Raw genomic sequence first — 24,186 nt, forward strand, 5'->3', positions numbered from 1 at the left:
GTGTAAAGTTGACAGCTGTCAAAACTCAACCACTGTTCTGACGGCAATAATCAACATAAAAATTCTGTTGTTTGATTAGGTTAGGTTAGGTTAGGGAGTTTAACATTGAAAAATGGTACTAGCCTTCAAGTTCATGTACTATATGAAATCTAAACTAGTTTCAGCAGTCGATAGATTTATAAAAAGACATGTAGTCGTCTTCTTTTTTACTTTTCTGGTACAACTTCTTGAACGTAGACCTACAGGTTTCCTCAAAACCCTTTTTCTGTTTTCATCACTTTTTATCGTTGATGGTAAATGCTTTTTAGTCTTCGGTAAGAAGTTCGTGAGTTGACGTATGATTTTCAGTTAATCCTAACCTCCAAAAGACACGTGTGTATAGTTGACAGCTGTCAAAACTCAACCACTGTTCTGACGGCAATAATCAACATAAAAATTCTGTTGTTTGGTTAGGTTAGGTTAGGTTAGGGAGTTTAACATTGAAAAATGCTACTAGCCTTCAAGTTCACGTACTATATGAAATCTAAACTAGTTACAGCAGTCGATAGATTTATAAAAAGACATGTAGTCGTCTTCTTTTTTACTTTTCTGGTATAACTTCTTGAACGTAGACCTACAGGTTTCCTCAAAACCCTTTTTCTGTTTTCATCACTTTTTATCGTTGATGGTAAATGCTTTTTAGTCTTCGGTAAGAAGTTCGTGAGTTGACGTATGATTTTCAGTTAATCCTAACCTCCAAAAGACACGTGTGTATAGTTGACAGCTGTCAAAACTCAACCACTGTTCTGACGGCAATAATCAACATAAAAATTCTGTTGTTTGGTTAGGTTAGGTTAGGTTAGGGAGTTTAACATTGAAAAATGCTACTAGCCTTCAAGTTCACGTACTATATGAAATCTAAACTAGTTACAGCAGTCGATAGATTTATAAAAAGACATGTAGTCGTCTTCTTTTTTACTTTTCTGGTATAACTTCTTGAACGTAGACCTACAGGTTTCCTCAAAACCCTTTTTCTGTTTTCATCACTTTTTATCGTTGATGGTAAATGCTTTTTAGTCTTCGGTAAGAAGTTCGTGAGTTGACGTATGATTTTCAGTTAATCCTAACCTCCAAAAGACACGTGTGTATAGTTGACAGCTGTCAAAACTCAACCACTGTTCTGACGGCAATAATCAACATAAAAATTCTGTTGTTTGGTTAGGTTAGGTTAGGTTAGGGAGTTTAACATTGAAAAATGCTACTAGCCTTCAAGTTCACGTACTATATGAAATCTAAACTAGTTACAGCAGTCGATAGATTTATAAAAAGACTTTTCCCTTACGTAGGTTGTTGTAGAATATATCAGATCAGCGGTTGCAGCGTACTTAGCACTTAACAAAAAAAATGAACTAGAATTTTAAAATATTTTAGTATTTTCTTGATTAACACTCCAAACACTAATTGTATTATGAATTTTAAGCTTCTATATACATTCGAAGTGCCTCTAACTTTCGATGATCGATCAGTATGTCATTGAATGAGTGAAAAAACTTTGACTAGTTATAATTTTCAAATTACTAGTTCAAATTGAATGAAATTTGGAATATATTATGATTATAAAATGTTTATTCAGTTACTTCAAATTCAGGTTTCTGATATTATCCACACCGAAGTTACAGGGGGGTCCAACACAATCGTGTCGCTTGTTTTCGTTCGAGTTGGTTATATAGGATAATAAAGGATAATAAGGAACAATAATAAGGATTCTAATATCCAAACAATTTAAATTCAATCTTTTTCATCGACGTGTAAAGATGCGTGATTGAGAGATCATCATTTTGAATATTAAAAGCGTTTAAATTAATTTTTATTAAACCACTTATCGAAATTCACTCTAATAATGGGTTTAATTATTTTCTTCTAATTAATCTTCGTAATTTATTCGTTGAGGGGATTCTCGGATTAATATTCATAATTTAAAACCGTCAATTTACTGGAATTCCATAACGTCGAACTTTTGTTTTGAACGACAATAATAATGATAGTGGCATCGGTTGATTACTCACTCCCGGCATGATTTTGAATTATCTTCGTTGATTATATCAATGTTATTAACCATTAATAAGGGACTGTGCTATTAATTTTGCATCATTAGCTCATCCAGGACAATAGAGATTAGATTTTAGAGGGTGATACCAAGAAGGTCTCAGAAGTACCTGACTTGACGTAGAGATGGCGGTAGTTGTTTGTAAAATAAAAAAATGAGTTTACCATCGATGTTTTCTGACACAACAGCTGATTTTGAACGGCCTTGACGAAATCCATCCTGTAGCGAAGTGCGACAACGGTTTAATCCGGAAAACCAATCAAAAACGGTTGTTTGAGATGGTACTTTATTACCAAAAGTCGAAGCGAGTGAATCGGCACACCGCTGTTGATTTAATCCACGTTCTGAGTACGTTCACTACTATAAATGTCAAACTTTATGTCATATTTGACATACTTATCATCAGTGTTGCCATATCTCGAAACTTTATCAGCTGCTGTCGTATTTATATCAATCTGTATCATCAACGACGGTTCCGTTTCACAATTGTGACGTTTTTGTTTCAAACTCATCCATATTTGTAAAAGTGTTTTTTTATTTTTCAGTTTTCGGAATGGACGGATCATGACACAGGGCCAGCCGATGTCGGTAAGTACTTTATATATTCTCATTGCATTTCAAATAAAGGATAAAATAAATGATCGGAAATATAAAAAAAATACACGAGAAAATCTTTATTTATTGAACTAAATGTCTTTCGATTGAAACTGGTTGGAAATTTATCTGGATATTTTTGTAGATATATCCCTTAATCTCATGATACGAGGACGAGCGACGCTTTTTGTATGAAGGTCTTTTGTTAGATGAATATTGGAAGAAGGAAATTTTTCGTATTTTTATATTGAATGTAATTATTTCTATTACATTTTTCAACTTTTCATTTATGAAAATATATTATTTACTTTTTTTTTATTTACGCTTTAATAAAACATAGAATGATGCCTTTTAAGTTTTTACTATCGCACAATAGATGGCGTTAATAGGTTCTGGTACTACTCTGAACATTGACGTTTGATACTGCGAATCTAGTGACAATCAAGAAATTGACTGGGTATTAGTGAACTTTTTGAACAAGTAAATTTGTGCAAAAATTTTAAGAAAGACTCAATAACAACGCATTCAATCGGTTCGTCCAACTTTTTGGTTTGCAGAGTTTCGTCACGGCCATGCCTCCGTCAGTGATTAATGACGAAAAAATCGATGTTGTGCACAACGGGTTAAAGAATTTCGGCTTGTGACTTTCAGATAGATGGAGGATTCTCTTAGGATATCGCATACAGCAATAAAATCGATTTTCCATGAAGTATGACTATCCGGAGGGATTCCGTATACTAGAAGAAAATCATCAAATTAATTTCTTACTAAATTTATCACCTAATGGGTGGACAGCAATCTTCATCACCTCAAGAAACTGTGGAAGACTTTCAAAATGTTTAAACCTTAAGGACGAATATTTCAAAAAGCACTGAAACATTTTGTTTCGAACTTCTGTTTCATTTTTTGTAGAAACTTTGAACCTCTCATTAAATTCATTGTTTAAATAGTAAAATGTAAGATGGAATCTAGAATACCACTCAAGAATCGAATTATTTTCGCAAAAGTGACAGCAAATTATACCCTGATATATCTTCACTGGCTTTATACGTATTTTACGAAAGCCATTCTATGGATTCTAAATTTTCCAAAGTACTGAATGAAATAAATTGTGCAGTTGTTTGCAAATCTTCGTCTTCTCATTTCCAAGATAAATTTCATCAGATTCAAATTTTTTTTCTTCTATTTCATATCGTCTACTTATATATTTCTTTTGTTGTATTTTTCTTTGCCATAACTCATAAATCTCGTTTATTTTTATTCCCATTTCTTCTCCCACATTATCTTACTACTTTTTGAGCTTTACTGGTCAGTACACTTGTTTTTGATTCCTGCATGGTCATTGCAGAAAGCCTTCTTAGTTTCGTTCCTATCCCTTGGTCTTTCGGAGCTCTCATCTTATTTTTATTATTGATTGAATAAAATATTTTCTGGAATTTGACAGCTTTTAATATCTATGTAATAAAATATAATCATCCTACCGATTTACAACTGGTTAATTAAATTTTTGCAACGATTTTCTTGTATCGCATTTTATTTAAATTTAATCATGCCGAAAAAAAATTGCGTTTATCATTTTATTAACCTTTCAAGAAAGTCATATTAACAGAGATAAATTGAAACCAATACGATTAAATTATGTCTGTTAATATTAAATTTTTGTTCCTATATTTAATTTTAACAATTTCGAGCTGTTCGTGCTGCCACAAATCCAAAAAACTATGTAAGTACGTCGAATATTTCCTTTTATAAACTTTATTTAAACATTAATAGTTTTAATACTTGAAGTATTACAACTTTAGAATGTTATTTTTCTATGATCAGACTAAATTTTATCGATGATATAGATGAAGACCGCAGGAATTTGTAAGTTATTCGCATAGACCCACCAGAAAAAACTAGGCGAGTCAAATCCCACAACCTCTATGGCTAGTGCACTTGAAAGGACCTTCAAATCGTTCATGAAGAATATCTGGTTGTACACGTGTTGAAACCACGTGTTTGATGTCCATATAATCTAATTCTGGTCATGAAAAGTTGGTTAATATCGATCTATAGCACTGGTTATTCAAGCATGATGCAACTAGCCTAACATCTACATCAATATCTTTTTGGAAATGTTCGAAATTCGAGTCCAGACACGCAATTCATTTGATTTTTTTAATTGTTCGTGATCTTTTACCTGATTTTAGTTGATGTATAGATGTTGATTGATTGTTTAATAAACTAATTAACTCAAATTTACCTACCAATGCTGCTTTGTACGAAGGCCCTTTGGTTTTTCAATCTCCGATGCGCTGCGAAGCTCTCGCGCTACACAATCCGCCATTGTTGACATTCAAGGGTCAGTCGGCGTTGTGCTCCAGACACGTTAACATGTCCGCAAGTATTGGTGCTCCTACCTAATGTGAATTCCGAAGTGTGAAGGGAATATTGTTGCAGAAATCCATGGGAGAATGAGTCGTGTGTATGGGGAAAACTTCATGAGTGATGGTGTGGAAAGTTTAAAGATGGCCGTAATGATGTGCGTTATGAAGGGAGCCAAGGACGCAAATATGTCGTTTCAGAATGTAAAATGGTGCAAAACGTACAACAGCTTTCAATGTCAAATTTTGAATAACAGATCAATTGTATCATATGAAGACGTGAACTACGCATGTCTGGGCCAGTCTCGTACATACATTTTTATAATGAATTACCTATAAATCCGTATTGCTATTCACGTATCTTTTCATATTTTAGATCAAAAAGATATATCATCGGATACATCAGTGTTAGATACTGGAATAGGATCACTTGGTTTATTTCTGAGCAATTCCGTAAAACACCTACCGGTTCCAAGACGAAATTATCATTATCGAATCCATCATCATTATCACAACCGAGATAAAGTATTGAAAGAAATACACGTTTTGCCACGTGATATAACCATATGCGAAGGGAATCCAGGATCTTTCTGTCCCAATGGTACTTGGGCGCTTTGTACCAAAAACGGAGCAATCAGATGTATCAGTAGCTTATGGGATACACTAGGATGCGACGAAGGACCATACCAACATTGCGCTCAAGCTCAGCTTCCTTGTTTTCCTTATTTACCGGAATGTAGAAATGGAACGAAAAAATATTTCGAGATAGATATTCCTTGTATATCGATGTTAAAAATGTACGTTAATTTGGTTTATGTCAACGGTACTGTCATAGCTCAAGATTTGATCAAAATTTATCCGCCGGATATATTTTGTGTTACAGTTTTAGCTTTACCTGCCAAATTGACAGAAGGCGAAGAACTTTTTAACGATATTAATGATATATTAGGAGAATTCGCTGTTAAATTAATATAAATTATATTTTGTTGTAATAAATCGGATTAGACTCAAGATATTTTCCTATACAAGAAGCGTCAATGAGGATTATCTAGTCCCTAATCTCTAAAACCCAATCTATCGTTTTTAAACGGAACAATATCCTGACAACTACCACTTAATTGCCTCATATTAAAAATCAGAACAACCCCTACTCAATCATTTTCTCAAATATTACATCACCGACACACAGATGGCGCTGCCATATGACATATGACGTTAATGGAGTACCAACTATGTCAAAAATATCGGAACATTTTAATTGGTCAGAAAGAAGTGACAGTGTGTTAATTTATCATAGCTTCTTGAAGAAAAAAAATATTCTACAAGCTCAAAAGTGTTATCCGGACTCTGCTCCATCGAAAAGAACATTTTGTTATTCTTTTACTGAATTTAAACGTGGTCGTACAGACACCGATGATGGTGAACGTTCTGGTTGTCCAATTGATGTTTAGGTTAGGTTAGGTTAAGTTCGTTATATCTAATCGTAAATTGAAATAGCGTGAGATAGCTAAGGCCGTAAAGATATCAGTATGTTTACAATTATGTATGAACATTCGACTATGAGAAAGCTTTCTTCAAAGTGGATGCAGCGTTTAAGTAAATCGATCAAAAACAATAACTTGTTGATGATTCAAAGCAGTGTTATGTTTACACGTAATAAATCAGATTTTTTGCGTCCTGGATCAAAATGATTATCATCTGAGTGGACTGCAACGGTGAACCAGGTCCTAAACGTCCAAAGGCACAATAGGGAAGGTTATGGCTTCAGTATTTTGGGAGACAATCAAAAGCGAATATTACGTAGATTTGTGGGATCAATCAAATGCAAAAATCAAGGAAAAACGGTCTAATATGCCGAAAGACAAACCGTTATTTCACCAAGACAATGTACCTATTCACAAATCGATGGCAACGATGTTTGAATTGAGCGAATTGTTTTCTCATCCACCGTATAGTTCAGATCTGGTCCACAGTGACTACTGGCTATTCGCTGATCTCAAATTCAGAAATTCAGCTCAGATGAAGAAGCAATTACTGAAACTGAATCTATTTTGACGCAAAAGATAAATTATTATATTGAAGGTGATTATATTGATAAATTTTGGCAAAAAATGTGTCACACTACTTATTGAAGAAGTTATGGAGAGGATATGATATATTTCAAACAACGGTACAAAGTCCAATGGGATTAAATAGGGTATTTTGGCGGGCAATTACGTAGGCCATCTTCGGGTCCATCCAGTTATTTTCCAGTGGTTCCAGCTCCGAATATTTTACCGAAATTTGATGTACGGTAATTTAATCAAATGATTTGTTGGTTTGGGTAAAAATCATACAAAAACGTACCATAAAAACTTTATTTTCATTTCTTACATAATAATTAAATGTGATAATATTTATTAACACAGAAACTTTTGGCAAAAACGTTTTTTCTCGTTAAGATCACAGAAAGTTGAACAATATAATTAGAGATAATTTTTATTTTCTTATCGAATTGTCTACGTTATTTTTCCTACGAACACTGTATGATTTCATACATTTGTATTTATAGTATTTTCGTTAATATTAATTTAAAAAATGTTATTATATATATAAATAAGATAAGAGATCTACTACAAAGACTTTTTTCATTAAACATTATTATAGCAAAAGAAATAAGTACTTTCAAGTTCTTTCTATTGATTCTAAAAGACAAACTAGACGCTACCCATTTGAAACGTAACATTCTGACTCATTGTGTGGCGATGCTGTTACACTAGGTGTATACTGAGTTGTAGATGAGCCAGATCCAGACTATCACATTTCAACAGAAGAAGTGTGGCTGTTGCAAAATAACAGAAGAAAACAATGTTGAAGTAAATGACGAAAAAAATGTTGAAGCAGACGATGAGAAAACTGTGGAAGTAGTTGATGATAACAATGTTGAAGTAGATGATGAAAAAACTGTCGAAGTAGACGATGAGAAAACTGTGGAAGTAGACGATGAGAAAACTGTGGAAGTAGATAATGAAAAAACTATTGAAGTAGTTAATGACAACAATATTGAAGTAGACGATGAGAAAACTGTTGAAGTAGTTGATGATAACAATGTTGAAGTAGATGATGAAAAAACTGTCGAAGTAGACGATGAGAAAACTGTGGAAGTAGACGATGAGAAAACTGTGGAAGTAGATAATGAAAAAACTATTGAAGTAGTTAATGACAACAATATTGAAGTAGACGATGAGAAAACTGTTGAAGTAGTTGATGATAACAATGTTGAAGTAGATGATGAAAAAACTGTCGAAGTAGACGATGAGAAAACTGGGGAAGTAGACGATGAGAAGACTGTTGAAGTAGACGATGAGAAAACTGTTGAAGTAGTTGATGATAACAATGTTGAAGTAGATGATGAAAAAACTGTCGAAGTAGACGATGAGAAAACTGTGGAAGTAGACGATGAGAAAACTGTGGAAGTAGATAATGAAAAAACTATTGAAGTAGTTAATGACAACAATATTGAAGTAGACGATGAGAAAACTGTTGAAGTAGTTGATGATAACAATGTTGAAGTAAACGATGAGAAAACTGTTGAAGTAGTTGATGATAACAATGTTGAAGTAAACGATGAGAAAACTGTTGAAGTAGTTGATGAGAACAATGTTGAAGTAGATGATCCTATTAACTACAAGCTTTAAATTAGTGAAGTCGAAGACTAAGTTTATTTTTCGATTGAAGATTTGGATTTAGAATACCGCCAAGGAAAGACAACAGAAGATCAGTTTCTTCTAATCAGATAACAGAAGACACAATTCAAGTTTTTGTATGCAAAAAGAGTTCCATTATATACAAGGGTTATCCAAAAGGTTAAAAGGTTCTGTCATCGTTTTTATAAGGTAGATCTAGACGACTTGGTACTCTAATTAGTTCGGATAGAAGACGTTCTATGTTGAATATTTTCGGTAGACCAAAAATATGGATAAGATAACTGCGAAATATTCATGGACAGGTTTATGATTGATATTTTTTTGGAAGATTTGTTTGAAAAACATCCAAGGGATATAAAAGATCGAATTAATAAAGTTTATATCTTGTTAGTCTCATTTTTTTATACTGTAACAGACTATCTCTTAATTCCATTACAAATAGAATGAATTTAGGTTAATTATTGTCTTTCAAAACCTACAGGGTAAGTCAGTATTAATAAAAACTCTCTCACGATTTATTGATATTGACAGGTTCGTTTATCAGGATGTGACGTAACTATAACAATTTTATAGTTCAATCAATTCAATCAATCAAGTTATCTAATGTATGTAAAGACTTACAGGGTGAAAAATCTTACAGGGTGAGTCGATACTTTTCAAAATTACTGAAAATACAAAATACGATTTTAATTGAATTTCATCATATGTGAATGTAATTAATATTTTTTCATTGAATGTTGAATGATTTTTACTTGTAATTTACTTCAAAGAAGAAATCAAGTTACCTAATGTCTGTAAAAACTTACAGGGTGAGTCGACAATTTCCAAAATTACTGAAAATACGATTTTTATTGAATTTCATCATATGTGAATGTAATTAATATTTTTTCTTTGAATGTTGAATGATTTTTACTTGTAATTTACTTCAAAGAAGAAATCAAGTTACCTAATGTCTGTAAAAACTTACAGGGTGAGTCGACAATTTCCAAAATTACTGAAAATACGATTTTTATTGAATTTCATCATATGTGAATGTAATTAATATTTTTTCTTTGAATGTTGAATGATTTTTACTTGTAATTTACTTCAAAGAAGAAATCAAGTTACCTAATGTCTGTAAAAACTTACAGGGTGAGTCGACAATTTCCAAAATTACTGAAAATACGATTTTTATTGAATTTCATCATATGTGAATGTAATTAATATTTTTTCATTGAATGTTGAATGATTTTTACTTGTAATTTACTTCAAAGAAGAAATCAAGTTACCTAATGTCTGTAAAAACTTACAGGGTGAGTCGACAATTTCCAAAATTACTGAAAATACGTTTTTTATTGAATTTCATCATATGTGAATGTAATTAATATTTTTTCTTTGAATGTTGAATGATTTTTATTTGTAATTTACTTGAAACAAGAAATCAAGTTATTTAATGTCTGAAAAATCTTACAGGGTGAGTCGATACTTTTCAAAATTACTGAAAATACAAAATACGATTTTAATTGAATTTCATCATATGTGAATGTAATTAATATTTTTTCATTGAATGTTGAATGATTTTTACTTGTAATTTACTTCAAAGAAGAAATCAAGTTACCTAATGTCTGTAAAAACTTACAGGGTGAGTCGACAATTTCCAAAATTACTGAAAATACGATTTTTATTGAATTTCATCATATGTGAATGTAATTAATATTTTTTCTTTGAATGTTGAATGATTTTTACTTGTAATTTACTTCAAAGAAGAAATCAAGTTACCTAATGTCTGTAAAAACTTACAGGGTGAGTCGACAATTTCCAAAATTACTGAAAATACGATTTTTATTGAATTTCATCATATGTGAATGTAATTAATATTTTTTCTTTGAATGTTGAATGATTTTTACTTGTAATTTACTTCAAAGAAGAAATCAAGTTACCTAATGTCTGTAAAAACTTACAGGGTGAGTCGACAATTTCCAAAATTACTGAAAATACGATTTTTATTGAATTTCATCATATGTGAATGTAATTAATATTTTTTCATTGAATGTTGAATGATTTTTACTTGTAATTTACTTCAAAGAAGAAATCAAGTTACCTAATGTCTGTAAAAACTTACAGGGTGAGTCGACAATTTCCAAAATTACTGAAAATACGATTTTTATTGAATTTCATCATATGTGAATGTAATTAATATTTTTTCATTGAATGTTGAATGATTTTTACTTGTAATTTACTTCAAAGAAGAAATCAAGTTACCTAATGTCTGTAAAAACTTACAGGGTGAGTCGACAATTTCCAAAATTACTGAAAATACGATTTTTATTGAATTTCATCATATGTGAATGTAATTAATATTTTTTCATTGAATGTTGAATGATTTTTACTTGTAATTTACTTCAAAGAAGAAATCAAGTTACCTAATGTCTGTAAAAACTTACAGGGTGAGTCGACAATTTCCAAAATTACTGAAAATACGTTTTTTATTGAATTTCATCATATGTGAATGTAATTAATATTTTTTCTTTGAATGTTGAATGATTTTTATTTGTAATTTACTTGAAACAAGAAATCAAGTTATTTAATGTCTGAAAAATCTTACAGGGTGAGTCGATACTTTTCAAAATTACTGAAAATACAAAATACGATTTTAATTGAATTTCATCATATGTGAATGTAATTAATATTTTTTCATTGAATGTTGAATGATTTTTACTTGTAATTTACTTCAAAGAAGAAATCAAGTTACCTAATGTCTGTAAAAACTTACAGGGTGAGTCGACAATTTCCAAAATTACTGAAAATACGATTTTTATTGAATTTCATCATATGTGAAAGTAATTAATATTTTTTCTTTGAATGTTGAATGATTTTTATTTGTAATTTACTTGAAACAAGAAATCAAGTTATTTAATGTCTGAAAAATCTTACAGGGTGAGTCGATACTTTTCAAAATTATTGAAAATACGATTTTAATTGAATTTCATCATATGTGAATGTAATTAATATTTTTTCATTGAATGTTGAATGATTTTTACTTGTAATTTACTTCAAAGAAGAAATCAAGTTATTTGATGTCTGAAAAATCTTACAGGGTGAGTCGATACTTTTCAAAATTGCAAAAAATACGATTTTTATTAAATTCCATCGTGACAACTCAGTAATTTTGATAAAACGCAAAATTATTCTTAATAAAAATTTATTCTCTTTATATACAATTATTATTTTCGTGTTCATAAAAAAAAACAAGTTGAGAAAATAAGTCAACATTCTTATTATTTCGATTGTTTGACTATTTATAAGCAATAATTGAGTGAATACAGTATGTTTCTAAATTCATGCGACAAAATTTGGTCTTTCTTATAACAAAATTTCCTAAGCCCACCCCTGCACCCTAAAAACTTGGTGACTTGAGTTGAGTCTTTATTTTTCAGTCTTCCTGTGATGGCGGGGTTAAATTACCACCCCTTATTTACTGTTATTCCACTTAAATTTTAGGAAAAAAAAAATAAAACCTCCATTGTAGTCGCTACACCGTGATAGCTTGGAAAGGGTTGAGCTGAAGAAATTTTGTTACAAGAAATCTAGCACTTCACGCTAAACCCAGCACTTTCGTAGCAAAACTACCGAAAATCTGATCAGCCTTTTCGATAACTTTCTCATTTTCAGGAATTTTTCTTTCTGCAGGTAGGGCTAAAATAGTAACGCAAAAAGTTTGAGGTGTAGTCGGTTGTGGAGTAGTAGTTACAGTTGAAACAGTAGTAGTACTATTAATATCGATACTAGTCGAATTAGTATCGACTATAACAACACTATTATTAACGTAACTGACGTTAGCGAATATTTTAGCAGTGGAAATACATGGTATAGTAACGTCAGTTGTTTTTTTCAAAGTTCCAGCACATTCTGGAGACGTATTATTCAAACAAGGTACCATACTTTTGACGCAATTCGTGTTTTGTACATCGGTACATGGTACTGTAGTCGAAGCGCTAGCTACGCACATCACGGCTCCGTTATTGGTACATAAAGAGGTGGTATTAGATGGACAGAAAGATCCTGTATCCCCGACGCAAGTAACTACCGCGTTTGGTTGTATGGTAGCTTCTTTTGGTACCGCATTACTGTTGTGGTAATAATGATGAACAGTGTAATGGTCGTACCTCGGTATTGGATCGTAATAACTGCTAGAATGATAATGGAAACTCGGAGATGTAAGTCTACCTAAGGAATAACCGAGGAAGAATCCTAAATTCCCGCTACCTGTATCTGTAGTACTATAATGATAAGTAGGTACGTAAGCTGGTGGATGATAGTTATTATTAATAACGGTAACTCCCGGTGACGCGTGCGGGGTATAAGCTGGAGGGGCGTGATAACTTCCTGGACTATAAGCTGGAGGAGCGTGATAACTTCCTGGACTATAAGCGGGATGTCCGGCCGGGCTGTAAGCTGGAGGTGGAAAGTTGTAACCTGTCGAAGGTGAACCGTAACCTGCTGGATTGTAGTGGGGATTGTAGGCTGGTGGTCGTTCTCCGTAATGCCCGCCTGAAAAAAAAAATCGTTAAACTAAATAAATCAGTAAGAAAATTGATATACCAGGTGTGAATATCAAGTAACGAGTCTGGCACGCGTTTAACAAGAGTAAGCGACTGTCAACTGTTCAGCCTGAAGCCTACCGCTTCTGTAGACAAACCAGTATAGCCGTAGCACTTAGAACGATTGAAGGAATAACGATTGGTTAAAAGAATATGAAAAGAAAAAAAATGTACATCACTTAGTGGTGGAGGAGTTTACAAGTTTTAATAGTTAATAATCAGATTTCCTCAATTCCTAACCTAAGATGGGACCATGATATGAAAAACCAACAGACACAACTTGGGCCCGACTAACCGACGATAGACATCAATGGACTCAAATGAAGAAATTAATGTTTTTGTTGATTAAAAATCTATTGCGATTTAGGAGAATGTCACTCAGACGTTATGATAAGATTATATACGTGGCAAATAAATATTTGTTCGTTTCAGAAGGAAACCCACGCGAAAATAAACGGCGACGTCATTGACCAATTTATTTAATTGTTTCAGTGTCTCCGTCCAGAGACGACATCGTCGTTGATAACGTTAATTGGTTTAATTGGCCTTATTGCTTATTAAACTAATTGATGATACGTTTCTGGAAAAATATTTGTCGCGGATATCAATTGTATAATATTGGTTAACAACCATTCAATTCATAAAGCAAATATTAAAATAATGCTGAATAGAAAATAGTCGGTTCGTTACTCGAAGAAAAAAATTATCTTCAACATAATTCAATAACGAAATAAAAGATTGAGGTTAAGTATTACCTGAAGGTGTATTTCCAACGCCAGCAACTGTTTTTGGAGGTCCAACCGCCCCTGTACCTAAAATATAAACAAAAAATATTAACAAGCACACAAATTTACATAAAATTTCTATTTTGAGATAAGTTATACGAGGACCGCTACTTAAGTTTTGAGATGTGGCAACACTGATGTGAATACGTCAAATCTGTCAGAAGTTTGACATTTTAAATGAGCGTGGTATCATACGAGTGCTATTTGAGTTGTTAACAGATACTTGAAACATTCAACTTGGTATTAAATTAAATTTTCGACTTTTGGTGATGAAGAAGCATCTCGAACCACTCTGTGTCACTGGTTTTCCGAATACAATCAATCGAATTCATGAACCTACGCTTATGAATCCGTACGTATGGGTCTTCCAAGATCGACCAAATGCAACAGAAGTTGTTAACGCACGAAGAAAATGGTCGCTAGTTTTATCGGGAAAACTGAACATGTCACCACTGTTTAATCAGAGCAACATGGGTCAATTGTGAATGGTAGACCAGCATTTGTTTACCAAAAGTGTTCGAAAAACTCAGGGAAACCAATCGCAGAAGACAATCCACCACGACAATGTGGGCTCTCGCAAATTAGTTCAAACGAAAACATTGATGGGTCAACAGCCGTTGGTATCCAATGATTTCTTCAATTCAGAATATTTTGAAAAACTATAAAGTCATGTCTCATCATCATCATCATCAAGCTTTTCAATCCCATGGATTATGGCTATCGCTCTTGGCACTTTAAATCCTTTTTTTAGGTGGATCAGTCCTCGTTTTCTAATTTTTATTTTCTCTATAGTTTGTCGTTTGTTTTGGGTGCTTTTGTTACTATTTTCCGTTCTTTTTGGTTCCGGCATTTTGCTCTATATTGAGTGCTCCAATGGGATCCATTGCGTTATTCTTTTGGTCATTTCAATTGGTTTTCTTCTCATTATATACCCAGCCCGATTGAGCCTTTATGCTTTCAAGTATCTCACTATATTCTCCTTCCCCAGTTCTCTCTTTATTTCTTCGTTTTTCTTCGCTCTTCTTTCTCCTTATCTTTCTTTCGGTTCTTTTCTCTTTTATAAATATTTGGTTTTATTTGTAGTAGCAGCCTTCGTAAAAACATAAATCAATTATAATCAAGTACTTACTGTGTCCCGGGGATCCTGGTGGAACGAATCCTATTGGTCTACTAATTGCTGGAACAAGCGATCAAATAAAGAATTTAGTTTTAATTCACTTCGATCAAAAGTTAGGGATACAACAATCGTAGGATAAATCTAATCGGAAATAAACTTAAAATGGAATTAAGAAGAAATCAATTTTGAAATTTGGTTTTTACGTTAAAGGCTCTATGAGCAATTGAGATGTCCATAGTTTCGATTTACGAAGAGCTACAACATCATATCCATCGATTTAGATCGAAGAGCATTAACTAGAAGTTCTAAAACTGCTCAGTATTTGGAAATTTGATGAAGAGATATGATAGATACAAAACACAAGTTTTATGGATGGGTGCAATTGGTGACAGATTTTCATATAGAGTAATTTCCCTCTAAGGACAATGTTTCAAGCTTCACTAATGAATCGTTGACAAATAATCCAGTCGTTTGGGCTTTATAGCCACTCTGCACGTATACCTGGAGAAAATTTTGTACAAAGAAGACTATTTTTGGGTGGTTCTTATATCCTACTTCCCTGGGAATACCATTTTAGGCTTTAGTCCCAATTTCTTGCCAAAAATCACAGTGGTTTTCGCAATTACCTTGTCGAGGTGATGGTTCCAAGTATCCAGGATGACTCCTAGACATTTTTCTTCATTGGAGACTATTAATTTGGTTCCCTTAAGGATAGATCCTCTTATATTTTCCTTCCTTCTTCTTGTGAACGGGATTTATGATGTCTCTGGTAGATCATACAGCTAGAAGAGTCGTACAGGCTCAAAGCACTATTTTTAACCAGGAAGATACAACTGTAAATTGGACCATTTCTTTTAATTAATACAGCTAAGGGAATTCCAAGTATGAACAAATATTTGTTTGCTGGCAGACGGATAATCGGCGTCCTTCGTTCACTAGGTTTTGTAGACGATTTCCAAACGTGAAATGAAAAAAGTGGAAGAGCAAATCAAGAATTTTATGACAACGAAAATTATCGTAAATGATAGAGAAGTAATTATTAACCAGGTTCTTCAACTTTCCATGATAGACGGAAAAGTTTTTTCTGCATTAACAGACACATCTATACAGATTTGTGGAATACGAAAACGATGAAGTTTTGGAAAAACCACTTAAGGAAGATTATAAATTTGGGTTGTCCACACTTCATACATGAATTGAACCGATCTTTTAAGACTAGTTTACCGCACGACAATAAGCAAATGGCAAGTTTTCGATCCCAACGATAAAATAGATGTCAAAGAAAGGAAGACTAAGATCTGACATTGGGCTGTGAGTTGACATTCCCAAACCTAGTTTTGGAACAACCAAAGACGGAGCCACAGCCAGATGGTTTTTTGTGAACCCATCATTGGCGTCATCACCAAAATCAAGTATATAGATTTTTTGTAATATTGTAAACAATGTCTTGTTGGTATACTGTAGAAATAGGGAGGAGTTATAATAAAAGCTGATGTTCTTCCAATTGGAATGTTGTCCGGAGACTAATAGATTCCAGAAATAAAGATTTTAAAAACTAACAACAATTCAACACGGTTATAAAAAAATTATATTCTTCATTTTGTGGAATGGAACTTAAAATGTGTGATTTTTGGTTCGTACATTCATACACACAAAAAAGTCGACAACAAGACATTATTCATGAGACACCCTCTATAAAATAAAGTGAACTGATAATTTTATTTCCAATAAATTTGCTCAAGATTTTATTAACATCAAGTTTGATCTAATCAAAAATATAAAAATCGTCAATTATTACACAAATAGGTTGTTTTGAACATTCGATTTTATTTCTTTATCGACCAATTAAATTGTTTGCCGTTACCATTGCTATCTTATCGTTGTAATAACAAACTTAAAGAATGTCATCTCAACATAATATTCCAATAAATAAACTTTTGACTTCCTTTAATTCAAAGAAACAAGACAATAACAATTTAGAATAAACAACGTCTGCAACTGGGATAAAATAAATATTATAATTACGTATTATTATCATACGGGTTCCGTACAATAATTTATAAATATATGAGTGTATTACGAGGGTGGTCCCAGAGGTACCTGGTCCGACAAACAAAATATTGGAACAAAATATTTTTATTTTTCAACGTAATCCCCTTTTAGGCATTAATTGTCGACATCACCTCTTCATTGTTGAAAAATCTCTGACCACCGAGCCATTTTTCCCAATCTAGGAACAGAAAATAATCCGAAGGGGCTAAATCTGGCGAATAGGGTACATGAGGTACCAATTCAAACTTTAATTTATCAATTTTGGCCATTGGAATAATGGTCGTATCAGCTGGTGCTGCTTGGTGCCGTTTTTGCTTGATTTGTTTCTTCAAACGTTGCAATAAGTTCGCATTTTCAAGGTAGACAATGAAAAATCGATGCCGTGGCCTTGCCTGTAGATGGAACGGTTTTTGCCTTCTTTGGAGTAGGTTCTTCCGTTTCAGTCCAGTTCTGTTTCACTCCTGTTTTTATCCCATTGTTAACAAACGCGCCATCTTGTACACCGCTTTCCCATGTCCAAATTTTAAGTTAATATGCGATGATCGCACATTTTGAAATATCTGTTAGCTCGGGCAGTTTCAGTGGCCGATTATCCACTATCCCTTTATGGAACCCTTGTTTCCCCTAATTGAACAACTCTCTCTCACACTCTCTTGCCAATGCGCGGTCTTTGAGAAAGTTTTGAGAGTTTCAGTTCACATGACCTTTCGGGCCACTCAACGACTACTCGTCTACTATCCATTCTCCAAAATGAGCATTGATGTGAAGAAGAAGACGCGGGTGGTAAATTCGATACACGATGCGTTTCAGTATTTTTCGTAAAGAACGATCAGAGAAGACCGGTTGTCAAGATCGCGGCGCGTCGGCAACAGAGCCCGTTTTAGAGAATTTCTTTTACGTCTTTGGTTGCGGCGAGTTGAGAAGTTGTTGAAATTCGGTAAATATATGTAGATACGACGTATCGAAAAAAAAAAAAAACTATTGAAGTGTAAATTCATTTTGAAACGCTATAACTCGACGAGGACCTGTTATCATGATACGACTGAAGATTTCATCGATAATTCAATATAAAAATATGCTGTTCCGGGCTTATCAAGCAAGAAGTACGAATACTTTCAAAGGAGAAACCCCCGTGGAGTAACATTAGGTTTTTTCGACTTCTAGGATCGATATCTCGAAAACAAAGCGAGATATCGGGGCAATTTTTATTATTCATTTTTGGCCAAATCCTGGCGCCACAGAAATCAAACTAGTACCAAAGCAAACAATACAAAATTCCATCCAGAATCGATGGAATTTCACCTTGATACTAAGAATACTCAAGAATATATAAAGTTGACCGGAAAGCAGTGAAGTTTCTGCGCATATTTAAGTGTCATCTGTCAGATCGTTATGTACTTTCAAGTCTTGTCTCTCATTCTATGGATATTGAGACTTGCTCACTTCGAAATCCATTTAAATCTAGTAGTTTCTCAGATCTTACATCTCTATAACTTATATCGAGACAAAGACAGTTGGTTAGCTCTCAAACACCCTTGACTAACCTTAAACAACAATCTGTGCGAAGGGAACAAAGCCACATGCTGCATCGGCACCATACAGAACCGTTTTTTGATCATTTGATCACTGAAGATGACCATACGAACGCAAAAGGCAGTAGCACCCTCCAGTGACTTACCAGAAGGTACTGGGAAACCAGGTTTACATCCCAATAGATGGATCTGTGCGTTTGGTGGATTATACGCGGAAATGTTCGTTTTGTTGTGGTAAAAACTGTTAATCTAGATCTTTATTTGTAAAATGAGTCAAACGTTTATCTTCAACTTACTCACCTGGTGCATTATTCGAAGAGGAACTTCCTAGTGTAGATGATTGTTTAGGTGGACCAACAGGTCCTGGATGACTGTCTCCGAATCCGATGGGTCTCGTGTTCGTATTACTCTGGGTGTTCCATCCGATTGGTCGATATACCGGAGCGGAAGGAAGAGGTTTGTAAGCTGGATACGAAAGACTGGCCGGATGGGATATAGATGGATGAGAATACGACGGTGATGGATGCGAGTAAGAAGGAGAAGGATGTGAATACGATGGGGATGGATGCGAGTAAGAAGGAGAAGGATGTGAATACGATGGGGATGGATGGGAGTAAGATGGAGAAGGATGTGAGTACGATGGGTGAGAGTAAGATGGTGATGAATGGGAGTAGGAGTGTGCTGAAAATTATGGAAATACTCATTCATGAAAAAGTCTAAGACGTTAAAGAAAATTTATATAAGACTTACAAGAACTGTGACCGTAGCTATGACCGTGACTAGAGCTGTGACTACTGTGACTTGAGCCGTGACCGGTTCTACATTTTACGACGTTTATTACAATGAAGGTAAACAGAATCAATGTTATTGAAGCGCGCATTTTGTTAAAACTGACTAAAATTACCCAGCGTCCATTTAAAATATACAGAATATACGATTAAAATTTTATTTGTAGCTGAGGTCACTCAAAACAAATGATAAATTGGATTACTGACGTTTTTGACGATTTGTGACGTAATAAGTATCTGAATTATCGAGCACTGTTGCCAAACTGTGAGATATTTATATCAAATCAAATATGTAGATCATTTTTTTTGTCGAAAGGAAAATTGATGCCCGAAGAAGATCAGTTCACATAAAACGTTATGTTTTTATGCGGTTAGGAATATCCAATTCCGTATTTTATTATTATTATGTCTCCCATGACCTCAATAAATGGAAGCAGTTGATAAAACTTACTGAAAACACGAATTTTACGTTGTTAGTTATATTATTGACCTTAGCAACACTACCTGTCACTGATCCATGTAAACTTTACATTTTTGAACATAACCTTAACCGTATTTTATCAATTTTCGTACTAAAATTGGAAGCCCCCAAACAAATGAAGAAACAATTGAATTCTTAACCTGTCAGAAGATCGTATTGATGAGAATTATACGTTGTTATTAATATTTTTGACGTTGGCAGTGCTGACTAACTCTTATTGTCACCGATACTTCCGGTGTGAATTCTACATTGTTGAACATAACCTCTACTACAACATTTCGTTGTTCTTTATCGTTACAATGACATTTCTTCGTCTATTGTTGAAATAAATGAATTCTTAGCCTGACAGAAGGTCGATTGGATAAGAATTATACGTTGTTATTTATATTTTTGACGTTGGCAGTGCTGACTAACTCTTATTGTCACCGATTCTTCCGGTGTGAATTCTACATTGTTGAACATAACCTCTACTACAACATTTCGTTGTTCTTTATCGTTACAATGACATTTCTTCGTCTATTGTTAAAATAAATGAATTCTTAGCCTGCCAGAAGGTCGATTGGATAAGAATTATACGTTGTTATTTATATTTTTGACGTTGGCGGTGCTGACTGACTCTTATTGTCACCGATACTTCCGGTGTGAATTCTACATTGTTGAACATAACCTCTACTACAACATTTCGTTGTTCTTTATCGTTACAATGACATTTCTTCGTCTATTGTTGAAATAAATGAATTCTTAGCCTGGCAGAAGTTCGATTTGATAATAATTATACGTTGTTATTTATATTTTTGACGTTGGCGGTGCTGACTGACTCTTATTGTCACCGATACTTCCGGTGTGAATTCTACATTGTTGAACATAACCTCTACTACAAAATTTCGTGGTTCTTTATTGTTACAATGACATTTCTTCGTCTATTGTTGAAATAAATGAATTCTTAGCCTGACAGAAGGTCGATTGGATAAGAATTATACGTTGTTATTTATATTTTTGACGTTGGCGCTGCTGACTGACTCTTATTGTCACCGATACTTCCGGTGTGAATTCTACATTGTTGAACATAACCTCTGCTACAAAATTTCGTGGTTCTTTATCGTTACAATGACATTTCTTCGTCTATTGTTAAAATAAATGAATTCTTAGCCTGCCAGAAGGTCGATTTGATAAGAATTATTCGTTGTTATTTATATTTTTGACGTTGGCGGTGCTGACTGACTCTTATTGTCACCAATACTTCCGGTGTGAATTCTACATTGTTGAACATAACCTCTGCTACAAAATTTCGTGGTTCTTTATCGTTACAATGACATTTCTTCGTCTATTGTTAAAATAAATGAATTCTTAGCCTGCCAGAAGGTCGATTTGATAAGAATTATTCGTTGTTATTTATATTTTTGACGTTGGCGGTGCTGACTGACTCTTATTGTCACCAATACTTCCGGTGTGAATTCTACATTGTTGAACATAACCTCTACTACAACATTTCGTTGTTCTTTATCGTTACAATGACATTTCTTCGTCTATTGTTGAAATAAATGAATTCTTAGCCTGACAGAAGTTCGATTTGATAATAATTATACGTTGTTATTTATATTTTTAACGTTGGCGCTGCTGACTGACTCTTATTGTCACCGATACTTCCGGTGTGAATTCTACATTGTTGAACATAACCTCTACTACAACATTTCGTTGTTCTTTATCGTTACAATGACATTTCTTCGTCTATTGTTGAAATAAATGAATTCTTAACCTGACAGAAGATCGAATTAATGAGAATTATACGTTGTTATTAATATTTTTGATGTTGGCGGTGCTGACTGACTCTTATTGTCACCGATACTTCCGGTGTGAATTCTACATTGTTGAACATAACCTCTACTACAACATTTCGTTGTTCTTTATCGTTACAATGACATTTCATCGTCTATTGTTGAAATAAATGAATTCTTAACCGGACAGAAGGTCGATTTGGTGAGAATTATAAGTTGTTATTTATATTTTTGACGTTGGCAGTGGTGACTGACTCTTAATGTCACCGATACTTCCGGTGTGAATACTACATTATTGAACATAACCTCTACTACAACACTTCATTGTTCTTTATCGTTATAATGAAATCTCTTAGACCATTGGATAAAATAAATTAATTTTCAACCTCTTAGAAAGTTGAGTTAATTACCAATCCATCATACAACCTTGATTTGTAACCCAATGACTTGTTTTTCAAAGAGAGACTGAAAGAAACGCATTAGCAACAAATGTATTGGTATATAATTGAAAATATTTTGAAAAACTAATTTACGTTATAAATACTTGATGTGCTAAAAATATAAATAGCATTAAATGTATAGTTGAATTTAGACTTCAAATTCAGTTCTCGCATCTGTTTCGATTTCATAAACGTTTTGACAAATGGATTGAATTTAAACCGCTTAGTGTGAATATCGGTTAGTTTAACACACATGGTGTGGATATTATTAAAACAATTTCATCACGGAAATCAGTTTAAATCAACACTCTACGATATTAATTTCGTATTAAAACAAAACAAAGAGTAAATAAATCATTTTGGTTGCCCCCTGTATATCAATAACCAATTTTATAACCTATTTAGTTTTGTTCCAGATTTGAACGACCTCAATGTTATTTCTTTTTTTTGATTGAATGATTTAGACTATTAACTTTCTCTATTGCAATCACCTGATTCTTCGTTATTTGAAACAGTTTTGAATTTAATTATTATGAAGTTAGATTAAGAAAATATTTGTTATAAATCTGTATACTTACAAGAGCTATGACTGTATCCACCACCTCGGCTACCCCCTCGACTTCCACCACCACCACGACGACCGTATACGAAACAAACGTTAGTCAATATTAGAATTACAAAAACTTTCGAAATTCTACACATTTTTTTTAATAATCACACATTAAAACACAGTTCAACGATAAACTTAAACAGACTAACTCTACATGTTGTTAAATCTTAGAAGACGAAGTCGACCACGCGGTTGCCTGATGATCAAACAAATCCAATAAGTTGAATTAAAACAATTAAAGTTCTTACTTATAATAATTTAAACGAATAATACTGAATACAAAACTAACTATACCTTGATATAATATTCAATCTAAGACAACGAAAACTTCACCTATGAATTTGGTAAAAGTAACTTTGGCAACGTAGCGTGGGCAGTGTAATCGAATCGCTGAGAATACGAGTTCGTGGTACTACAGTGAATCATCGTATTGGTACGTCAATCAATATTGTGGAAATATTGATAATTTATTTTTTAAATGAAATACAAGGGTGTTTGAATATGATCTGCGCTTTATAATAACTATTAAATCAAACTTTAGTTAGTTACATAGTTAATTTCCCTGAATTATCCTTTGTAGACAATCCAAGAGCAACAAATAAAATATTTAATACGAATATTGACATTATTATTTCGATAAGAGATCCTGAAAAACTAATATTACCGCTTCGGATGCATTATCCTTAACTCCATACGAAATAGGATCGAAATTTATGGTTTCCCTTTTGTCAAGTTGGGAAATCTTTTCCTACAGACTCCTGTTTTGTGTTGGTGAGAAACTCTAAATGGTTATATTTATTCCCAGTACCATCTGAAAGCTTCTAAAGCAATCTGGTGAGTAAAATGAACTTGTAGAAAAATGTTTGAGGATTTAAAAGCTACCTAATATTATTCTGGCATCTTTTAACTATCTTTAAAGACTTTGAAGTTTCTTACAACCAACTAAACCTTTCCAGTACCATCTGGAAACTTCTAAAGTAAATTAGTGAGTAAAATGAACTTCAAGAAAAACGTTTGGGGATTTAAAACCTGCCTAAAACTATTCTGGCATCTTTTAGGTATCGTCAAGTACTTTTAAGTCTTTTAGAACAAACTAAACCTTTCCAGTACCATCTGGAAACTTCAAACACAAACTGATAAATCAAATGAACTCCTAGAAAAATTCTTGGTCATTTGAAAGCTACTTAAAAGCATTCTCATTAATTTACACTATTTTTAAACACTTTGACGTGTCTTCGAACAAAATAAAGCTTTCCAGTACGATTTGGAAACTTCTAAAACATACTGGGAAGAA

At 33.3% G+C, this 24,186-nt stretch overlaps 2 protein-coding genes across 3 annotated transcripts; one reads left to right on the top strand and one right to left on the bottom strand.

The window, feature by feature from the left end:
- The first annotated feature begins 4,284 nt into the window (after positions 1-4,284).
- Positions 4,285-8,752, top strand: LOC130452360 (protein PFC0760c-like). The gene is made up of 2 exons (XM_056791569.1): positions 4,285-4,403; positions 5,423-8,752. The coding sequence occupies exon 2, from the start codon at positions 7,824-7,826 to the stop codon at positions 8,721-8,723; it is 900 nt and encodes a 299-aa protein (XP_056647547.1). The 5' UTR covers positions 4,285-4,403; positions 5,423-7,823; the 3' UTR covers positions 8,724-8,752.
- Positions 8,753-10,098: 1,346 nt separating this feature from the next.
- LOC130452358 (uncharacterized) lies at positions 10,099-23,324 on the bottom strand. 2 transcript variants are annotated; one of them, XM_056791567.1, is made up of 5 exons: positions 19,549-19,793; positions 19,099-19,479; positions 15,227-15,274; positions 14,068-14,124; positions 10,099-13,262 (listed from the first exon to the last, which is right to left on the bottom strand). In XM_056791567.1, exons 1-5 carry the CDS (start codon positions 19,676-19,678, stop codon positions 12,307-12,309), a joined length of 1,572 nt encoding a protein of 523 aa, XP_056647545.1. In that variant the 5' UTR covers positions 19,679-19,793; the 3' UTR covers positions 10,099-12,306. The 2 variants fall into 2 exon arrangements, with proteins under 2 accessions (XP_056647545.1, XP_056647546.1); XM_056791568.1 differs by lacking the exon at positions 19,549-19,793 and adding an exon at positions 22,861-23,324 and having other exon boundaries at positions 11,857-13,262.
- Between the last annotated feature and the right edge of the window lie 862 nt (positions 23,325-24,186).

The sequence above is a fragment of the Diorhabda sublineata genome, chromosome 1, assembly GCF_026230105.1.
Source record: "Diorhabda sublineata isolate icDioSubl1.1 chromosome 1, icDioSubl1.1, whole genome shotgun sequence".
Taxonomy (NCBI): Eukaryota; Metazoa; Arthropoda; class Insecta; order Coleoptera; family Chrysomelidae; genus Diorhabda; species Diorhabda sublineata.

Coding starts and splice junctions, on each gene's coding strand:
- LOC130452360 (XM_056791569.1), top strand. CDS start 7,824: ATGAGCCAGATCCAGACTATCACATTTCAACAGAAGAAGTGTGGCTGT.
- LOC130452358 (XM_056791567.1), bottom strand. CDS start 19,678: ATGCGCGCTTCAATAACATTGATTCTGTTTACCTTCATTGTAATAAAC. Junction 19,480..19,548: donor TAGCTACGGTCACAGTTCTT/GTAAGTCTTATA, acceptor CATAATTTTCAG/CACACTCCTACTCCCATTCA. Junction 14,125..15,226: donor ACCAGGATCCCCGGGACACA/GTAAGTACTTGA, acceptor TTTATATTTTAG/GTACAGGGGCGGTTGGACCT.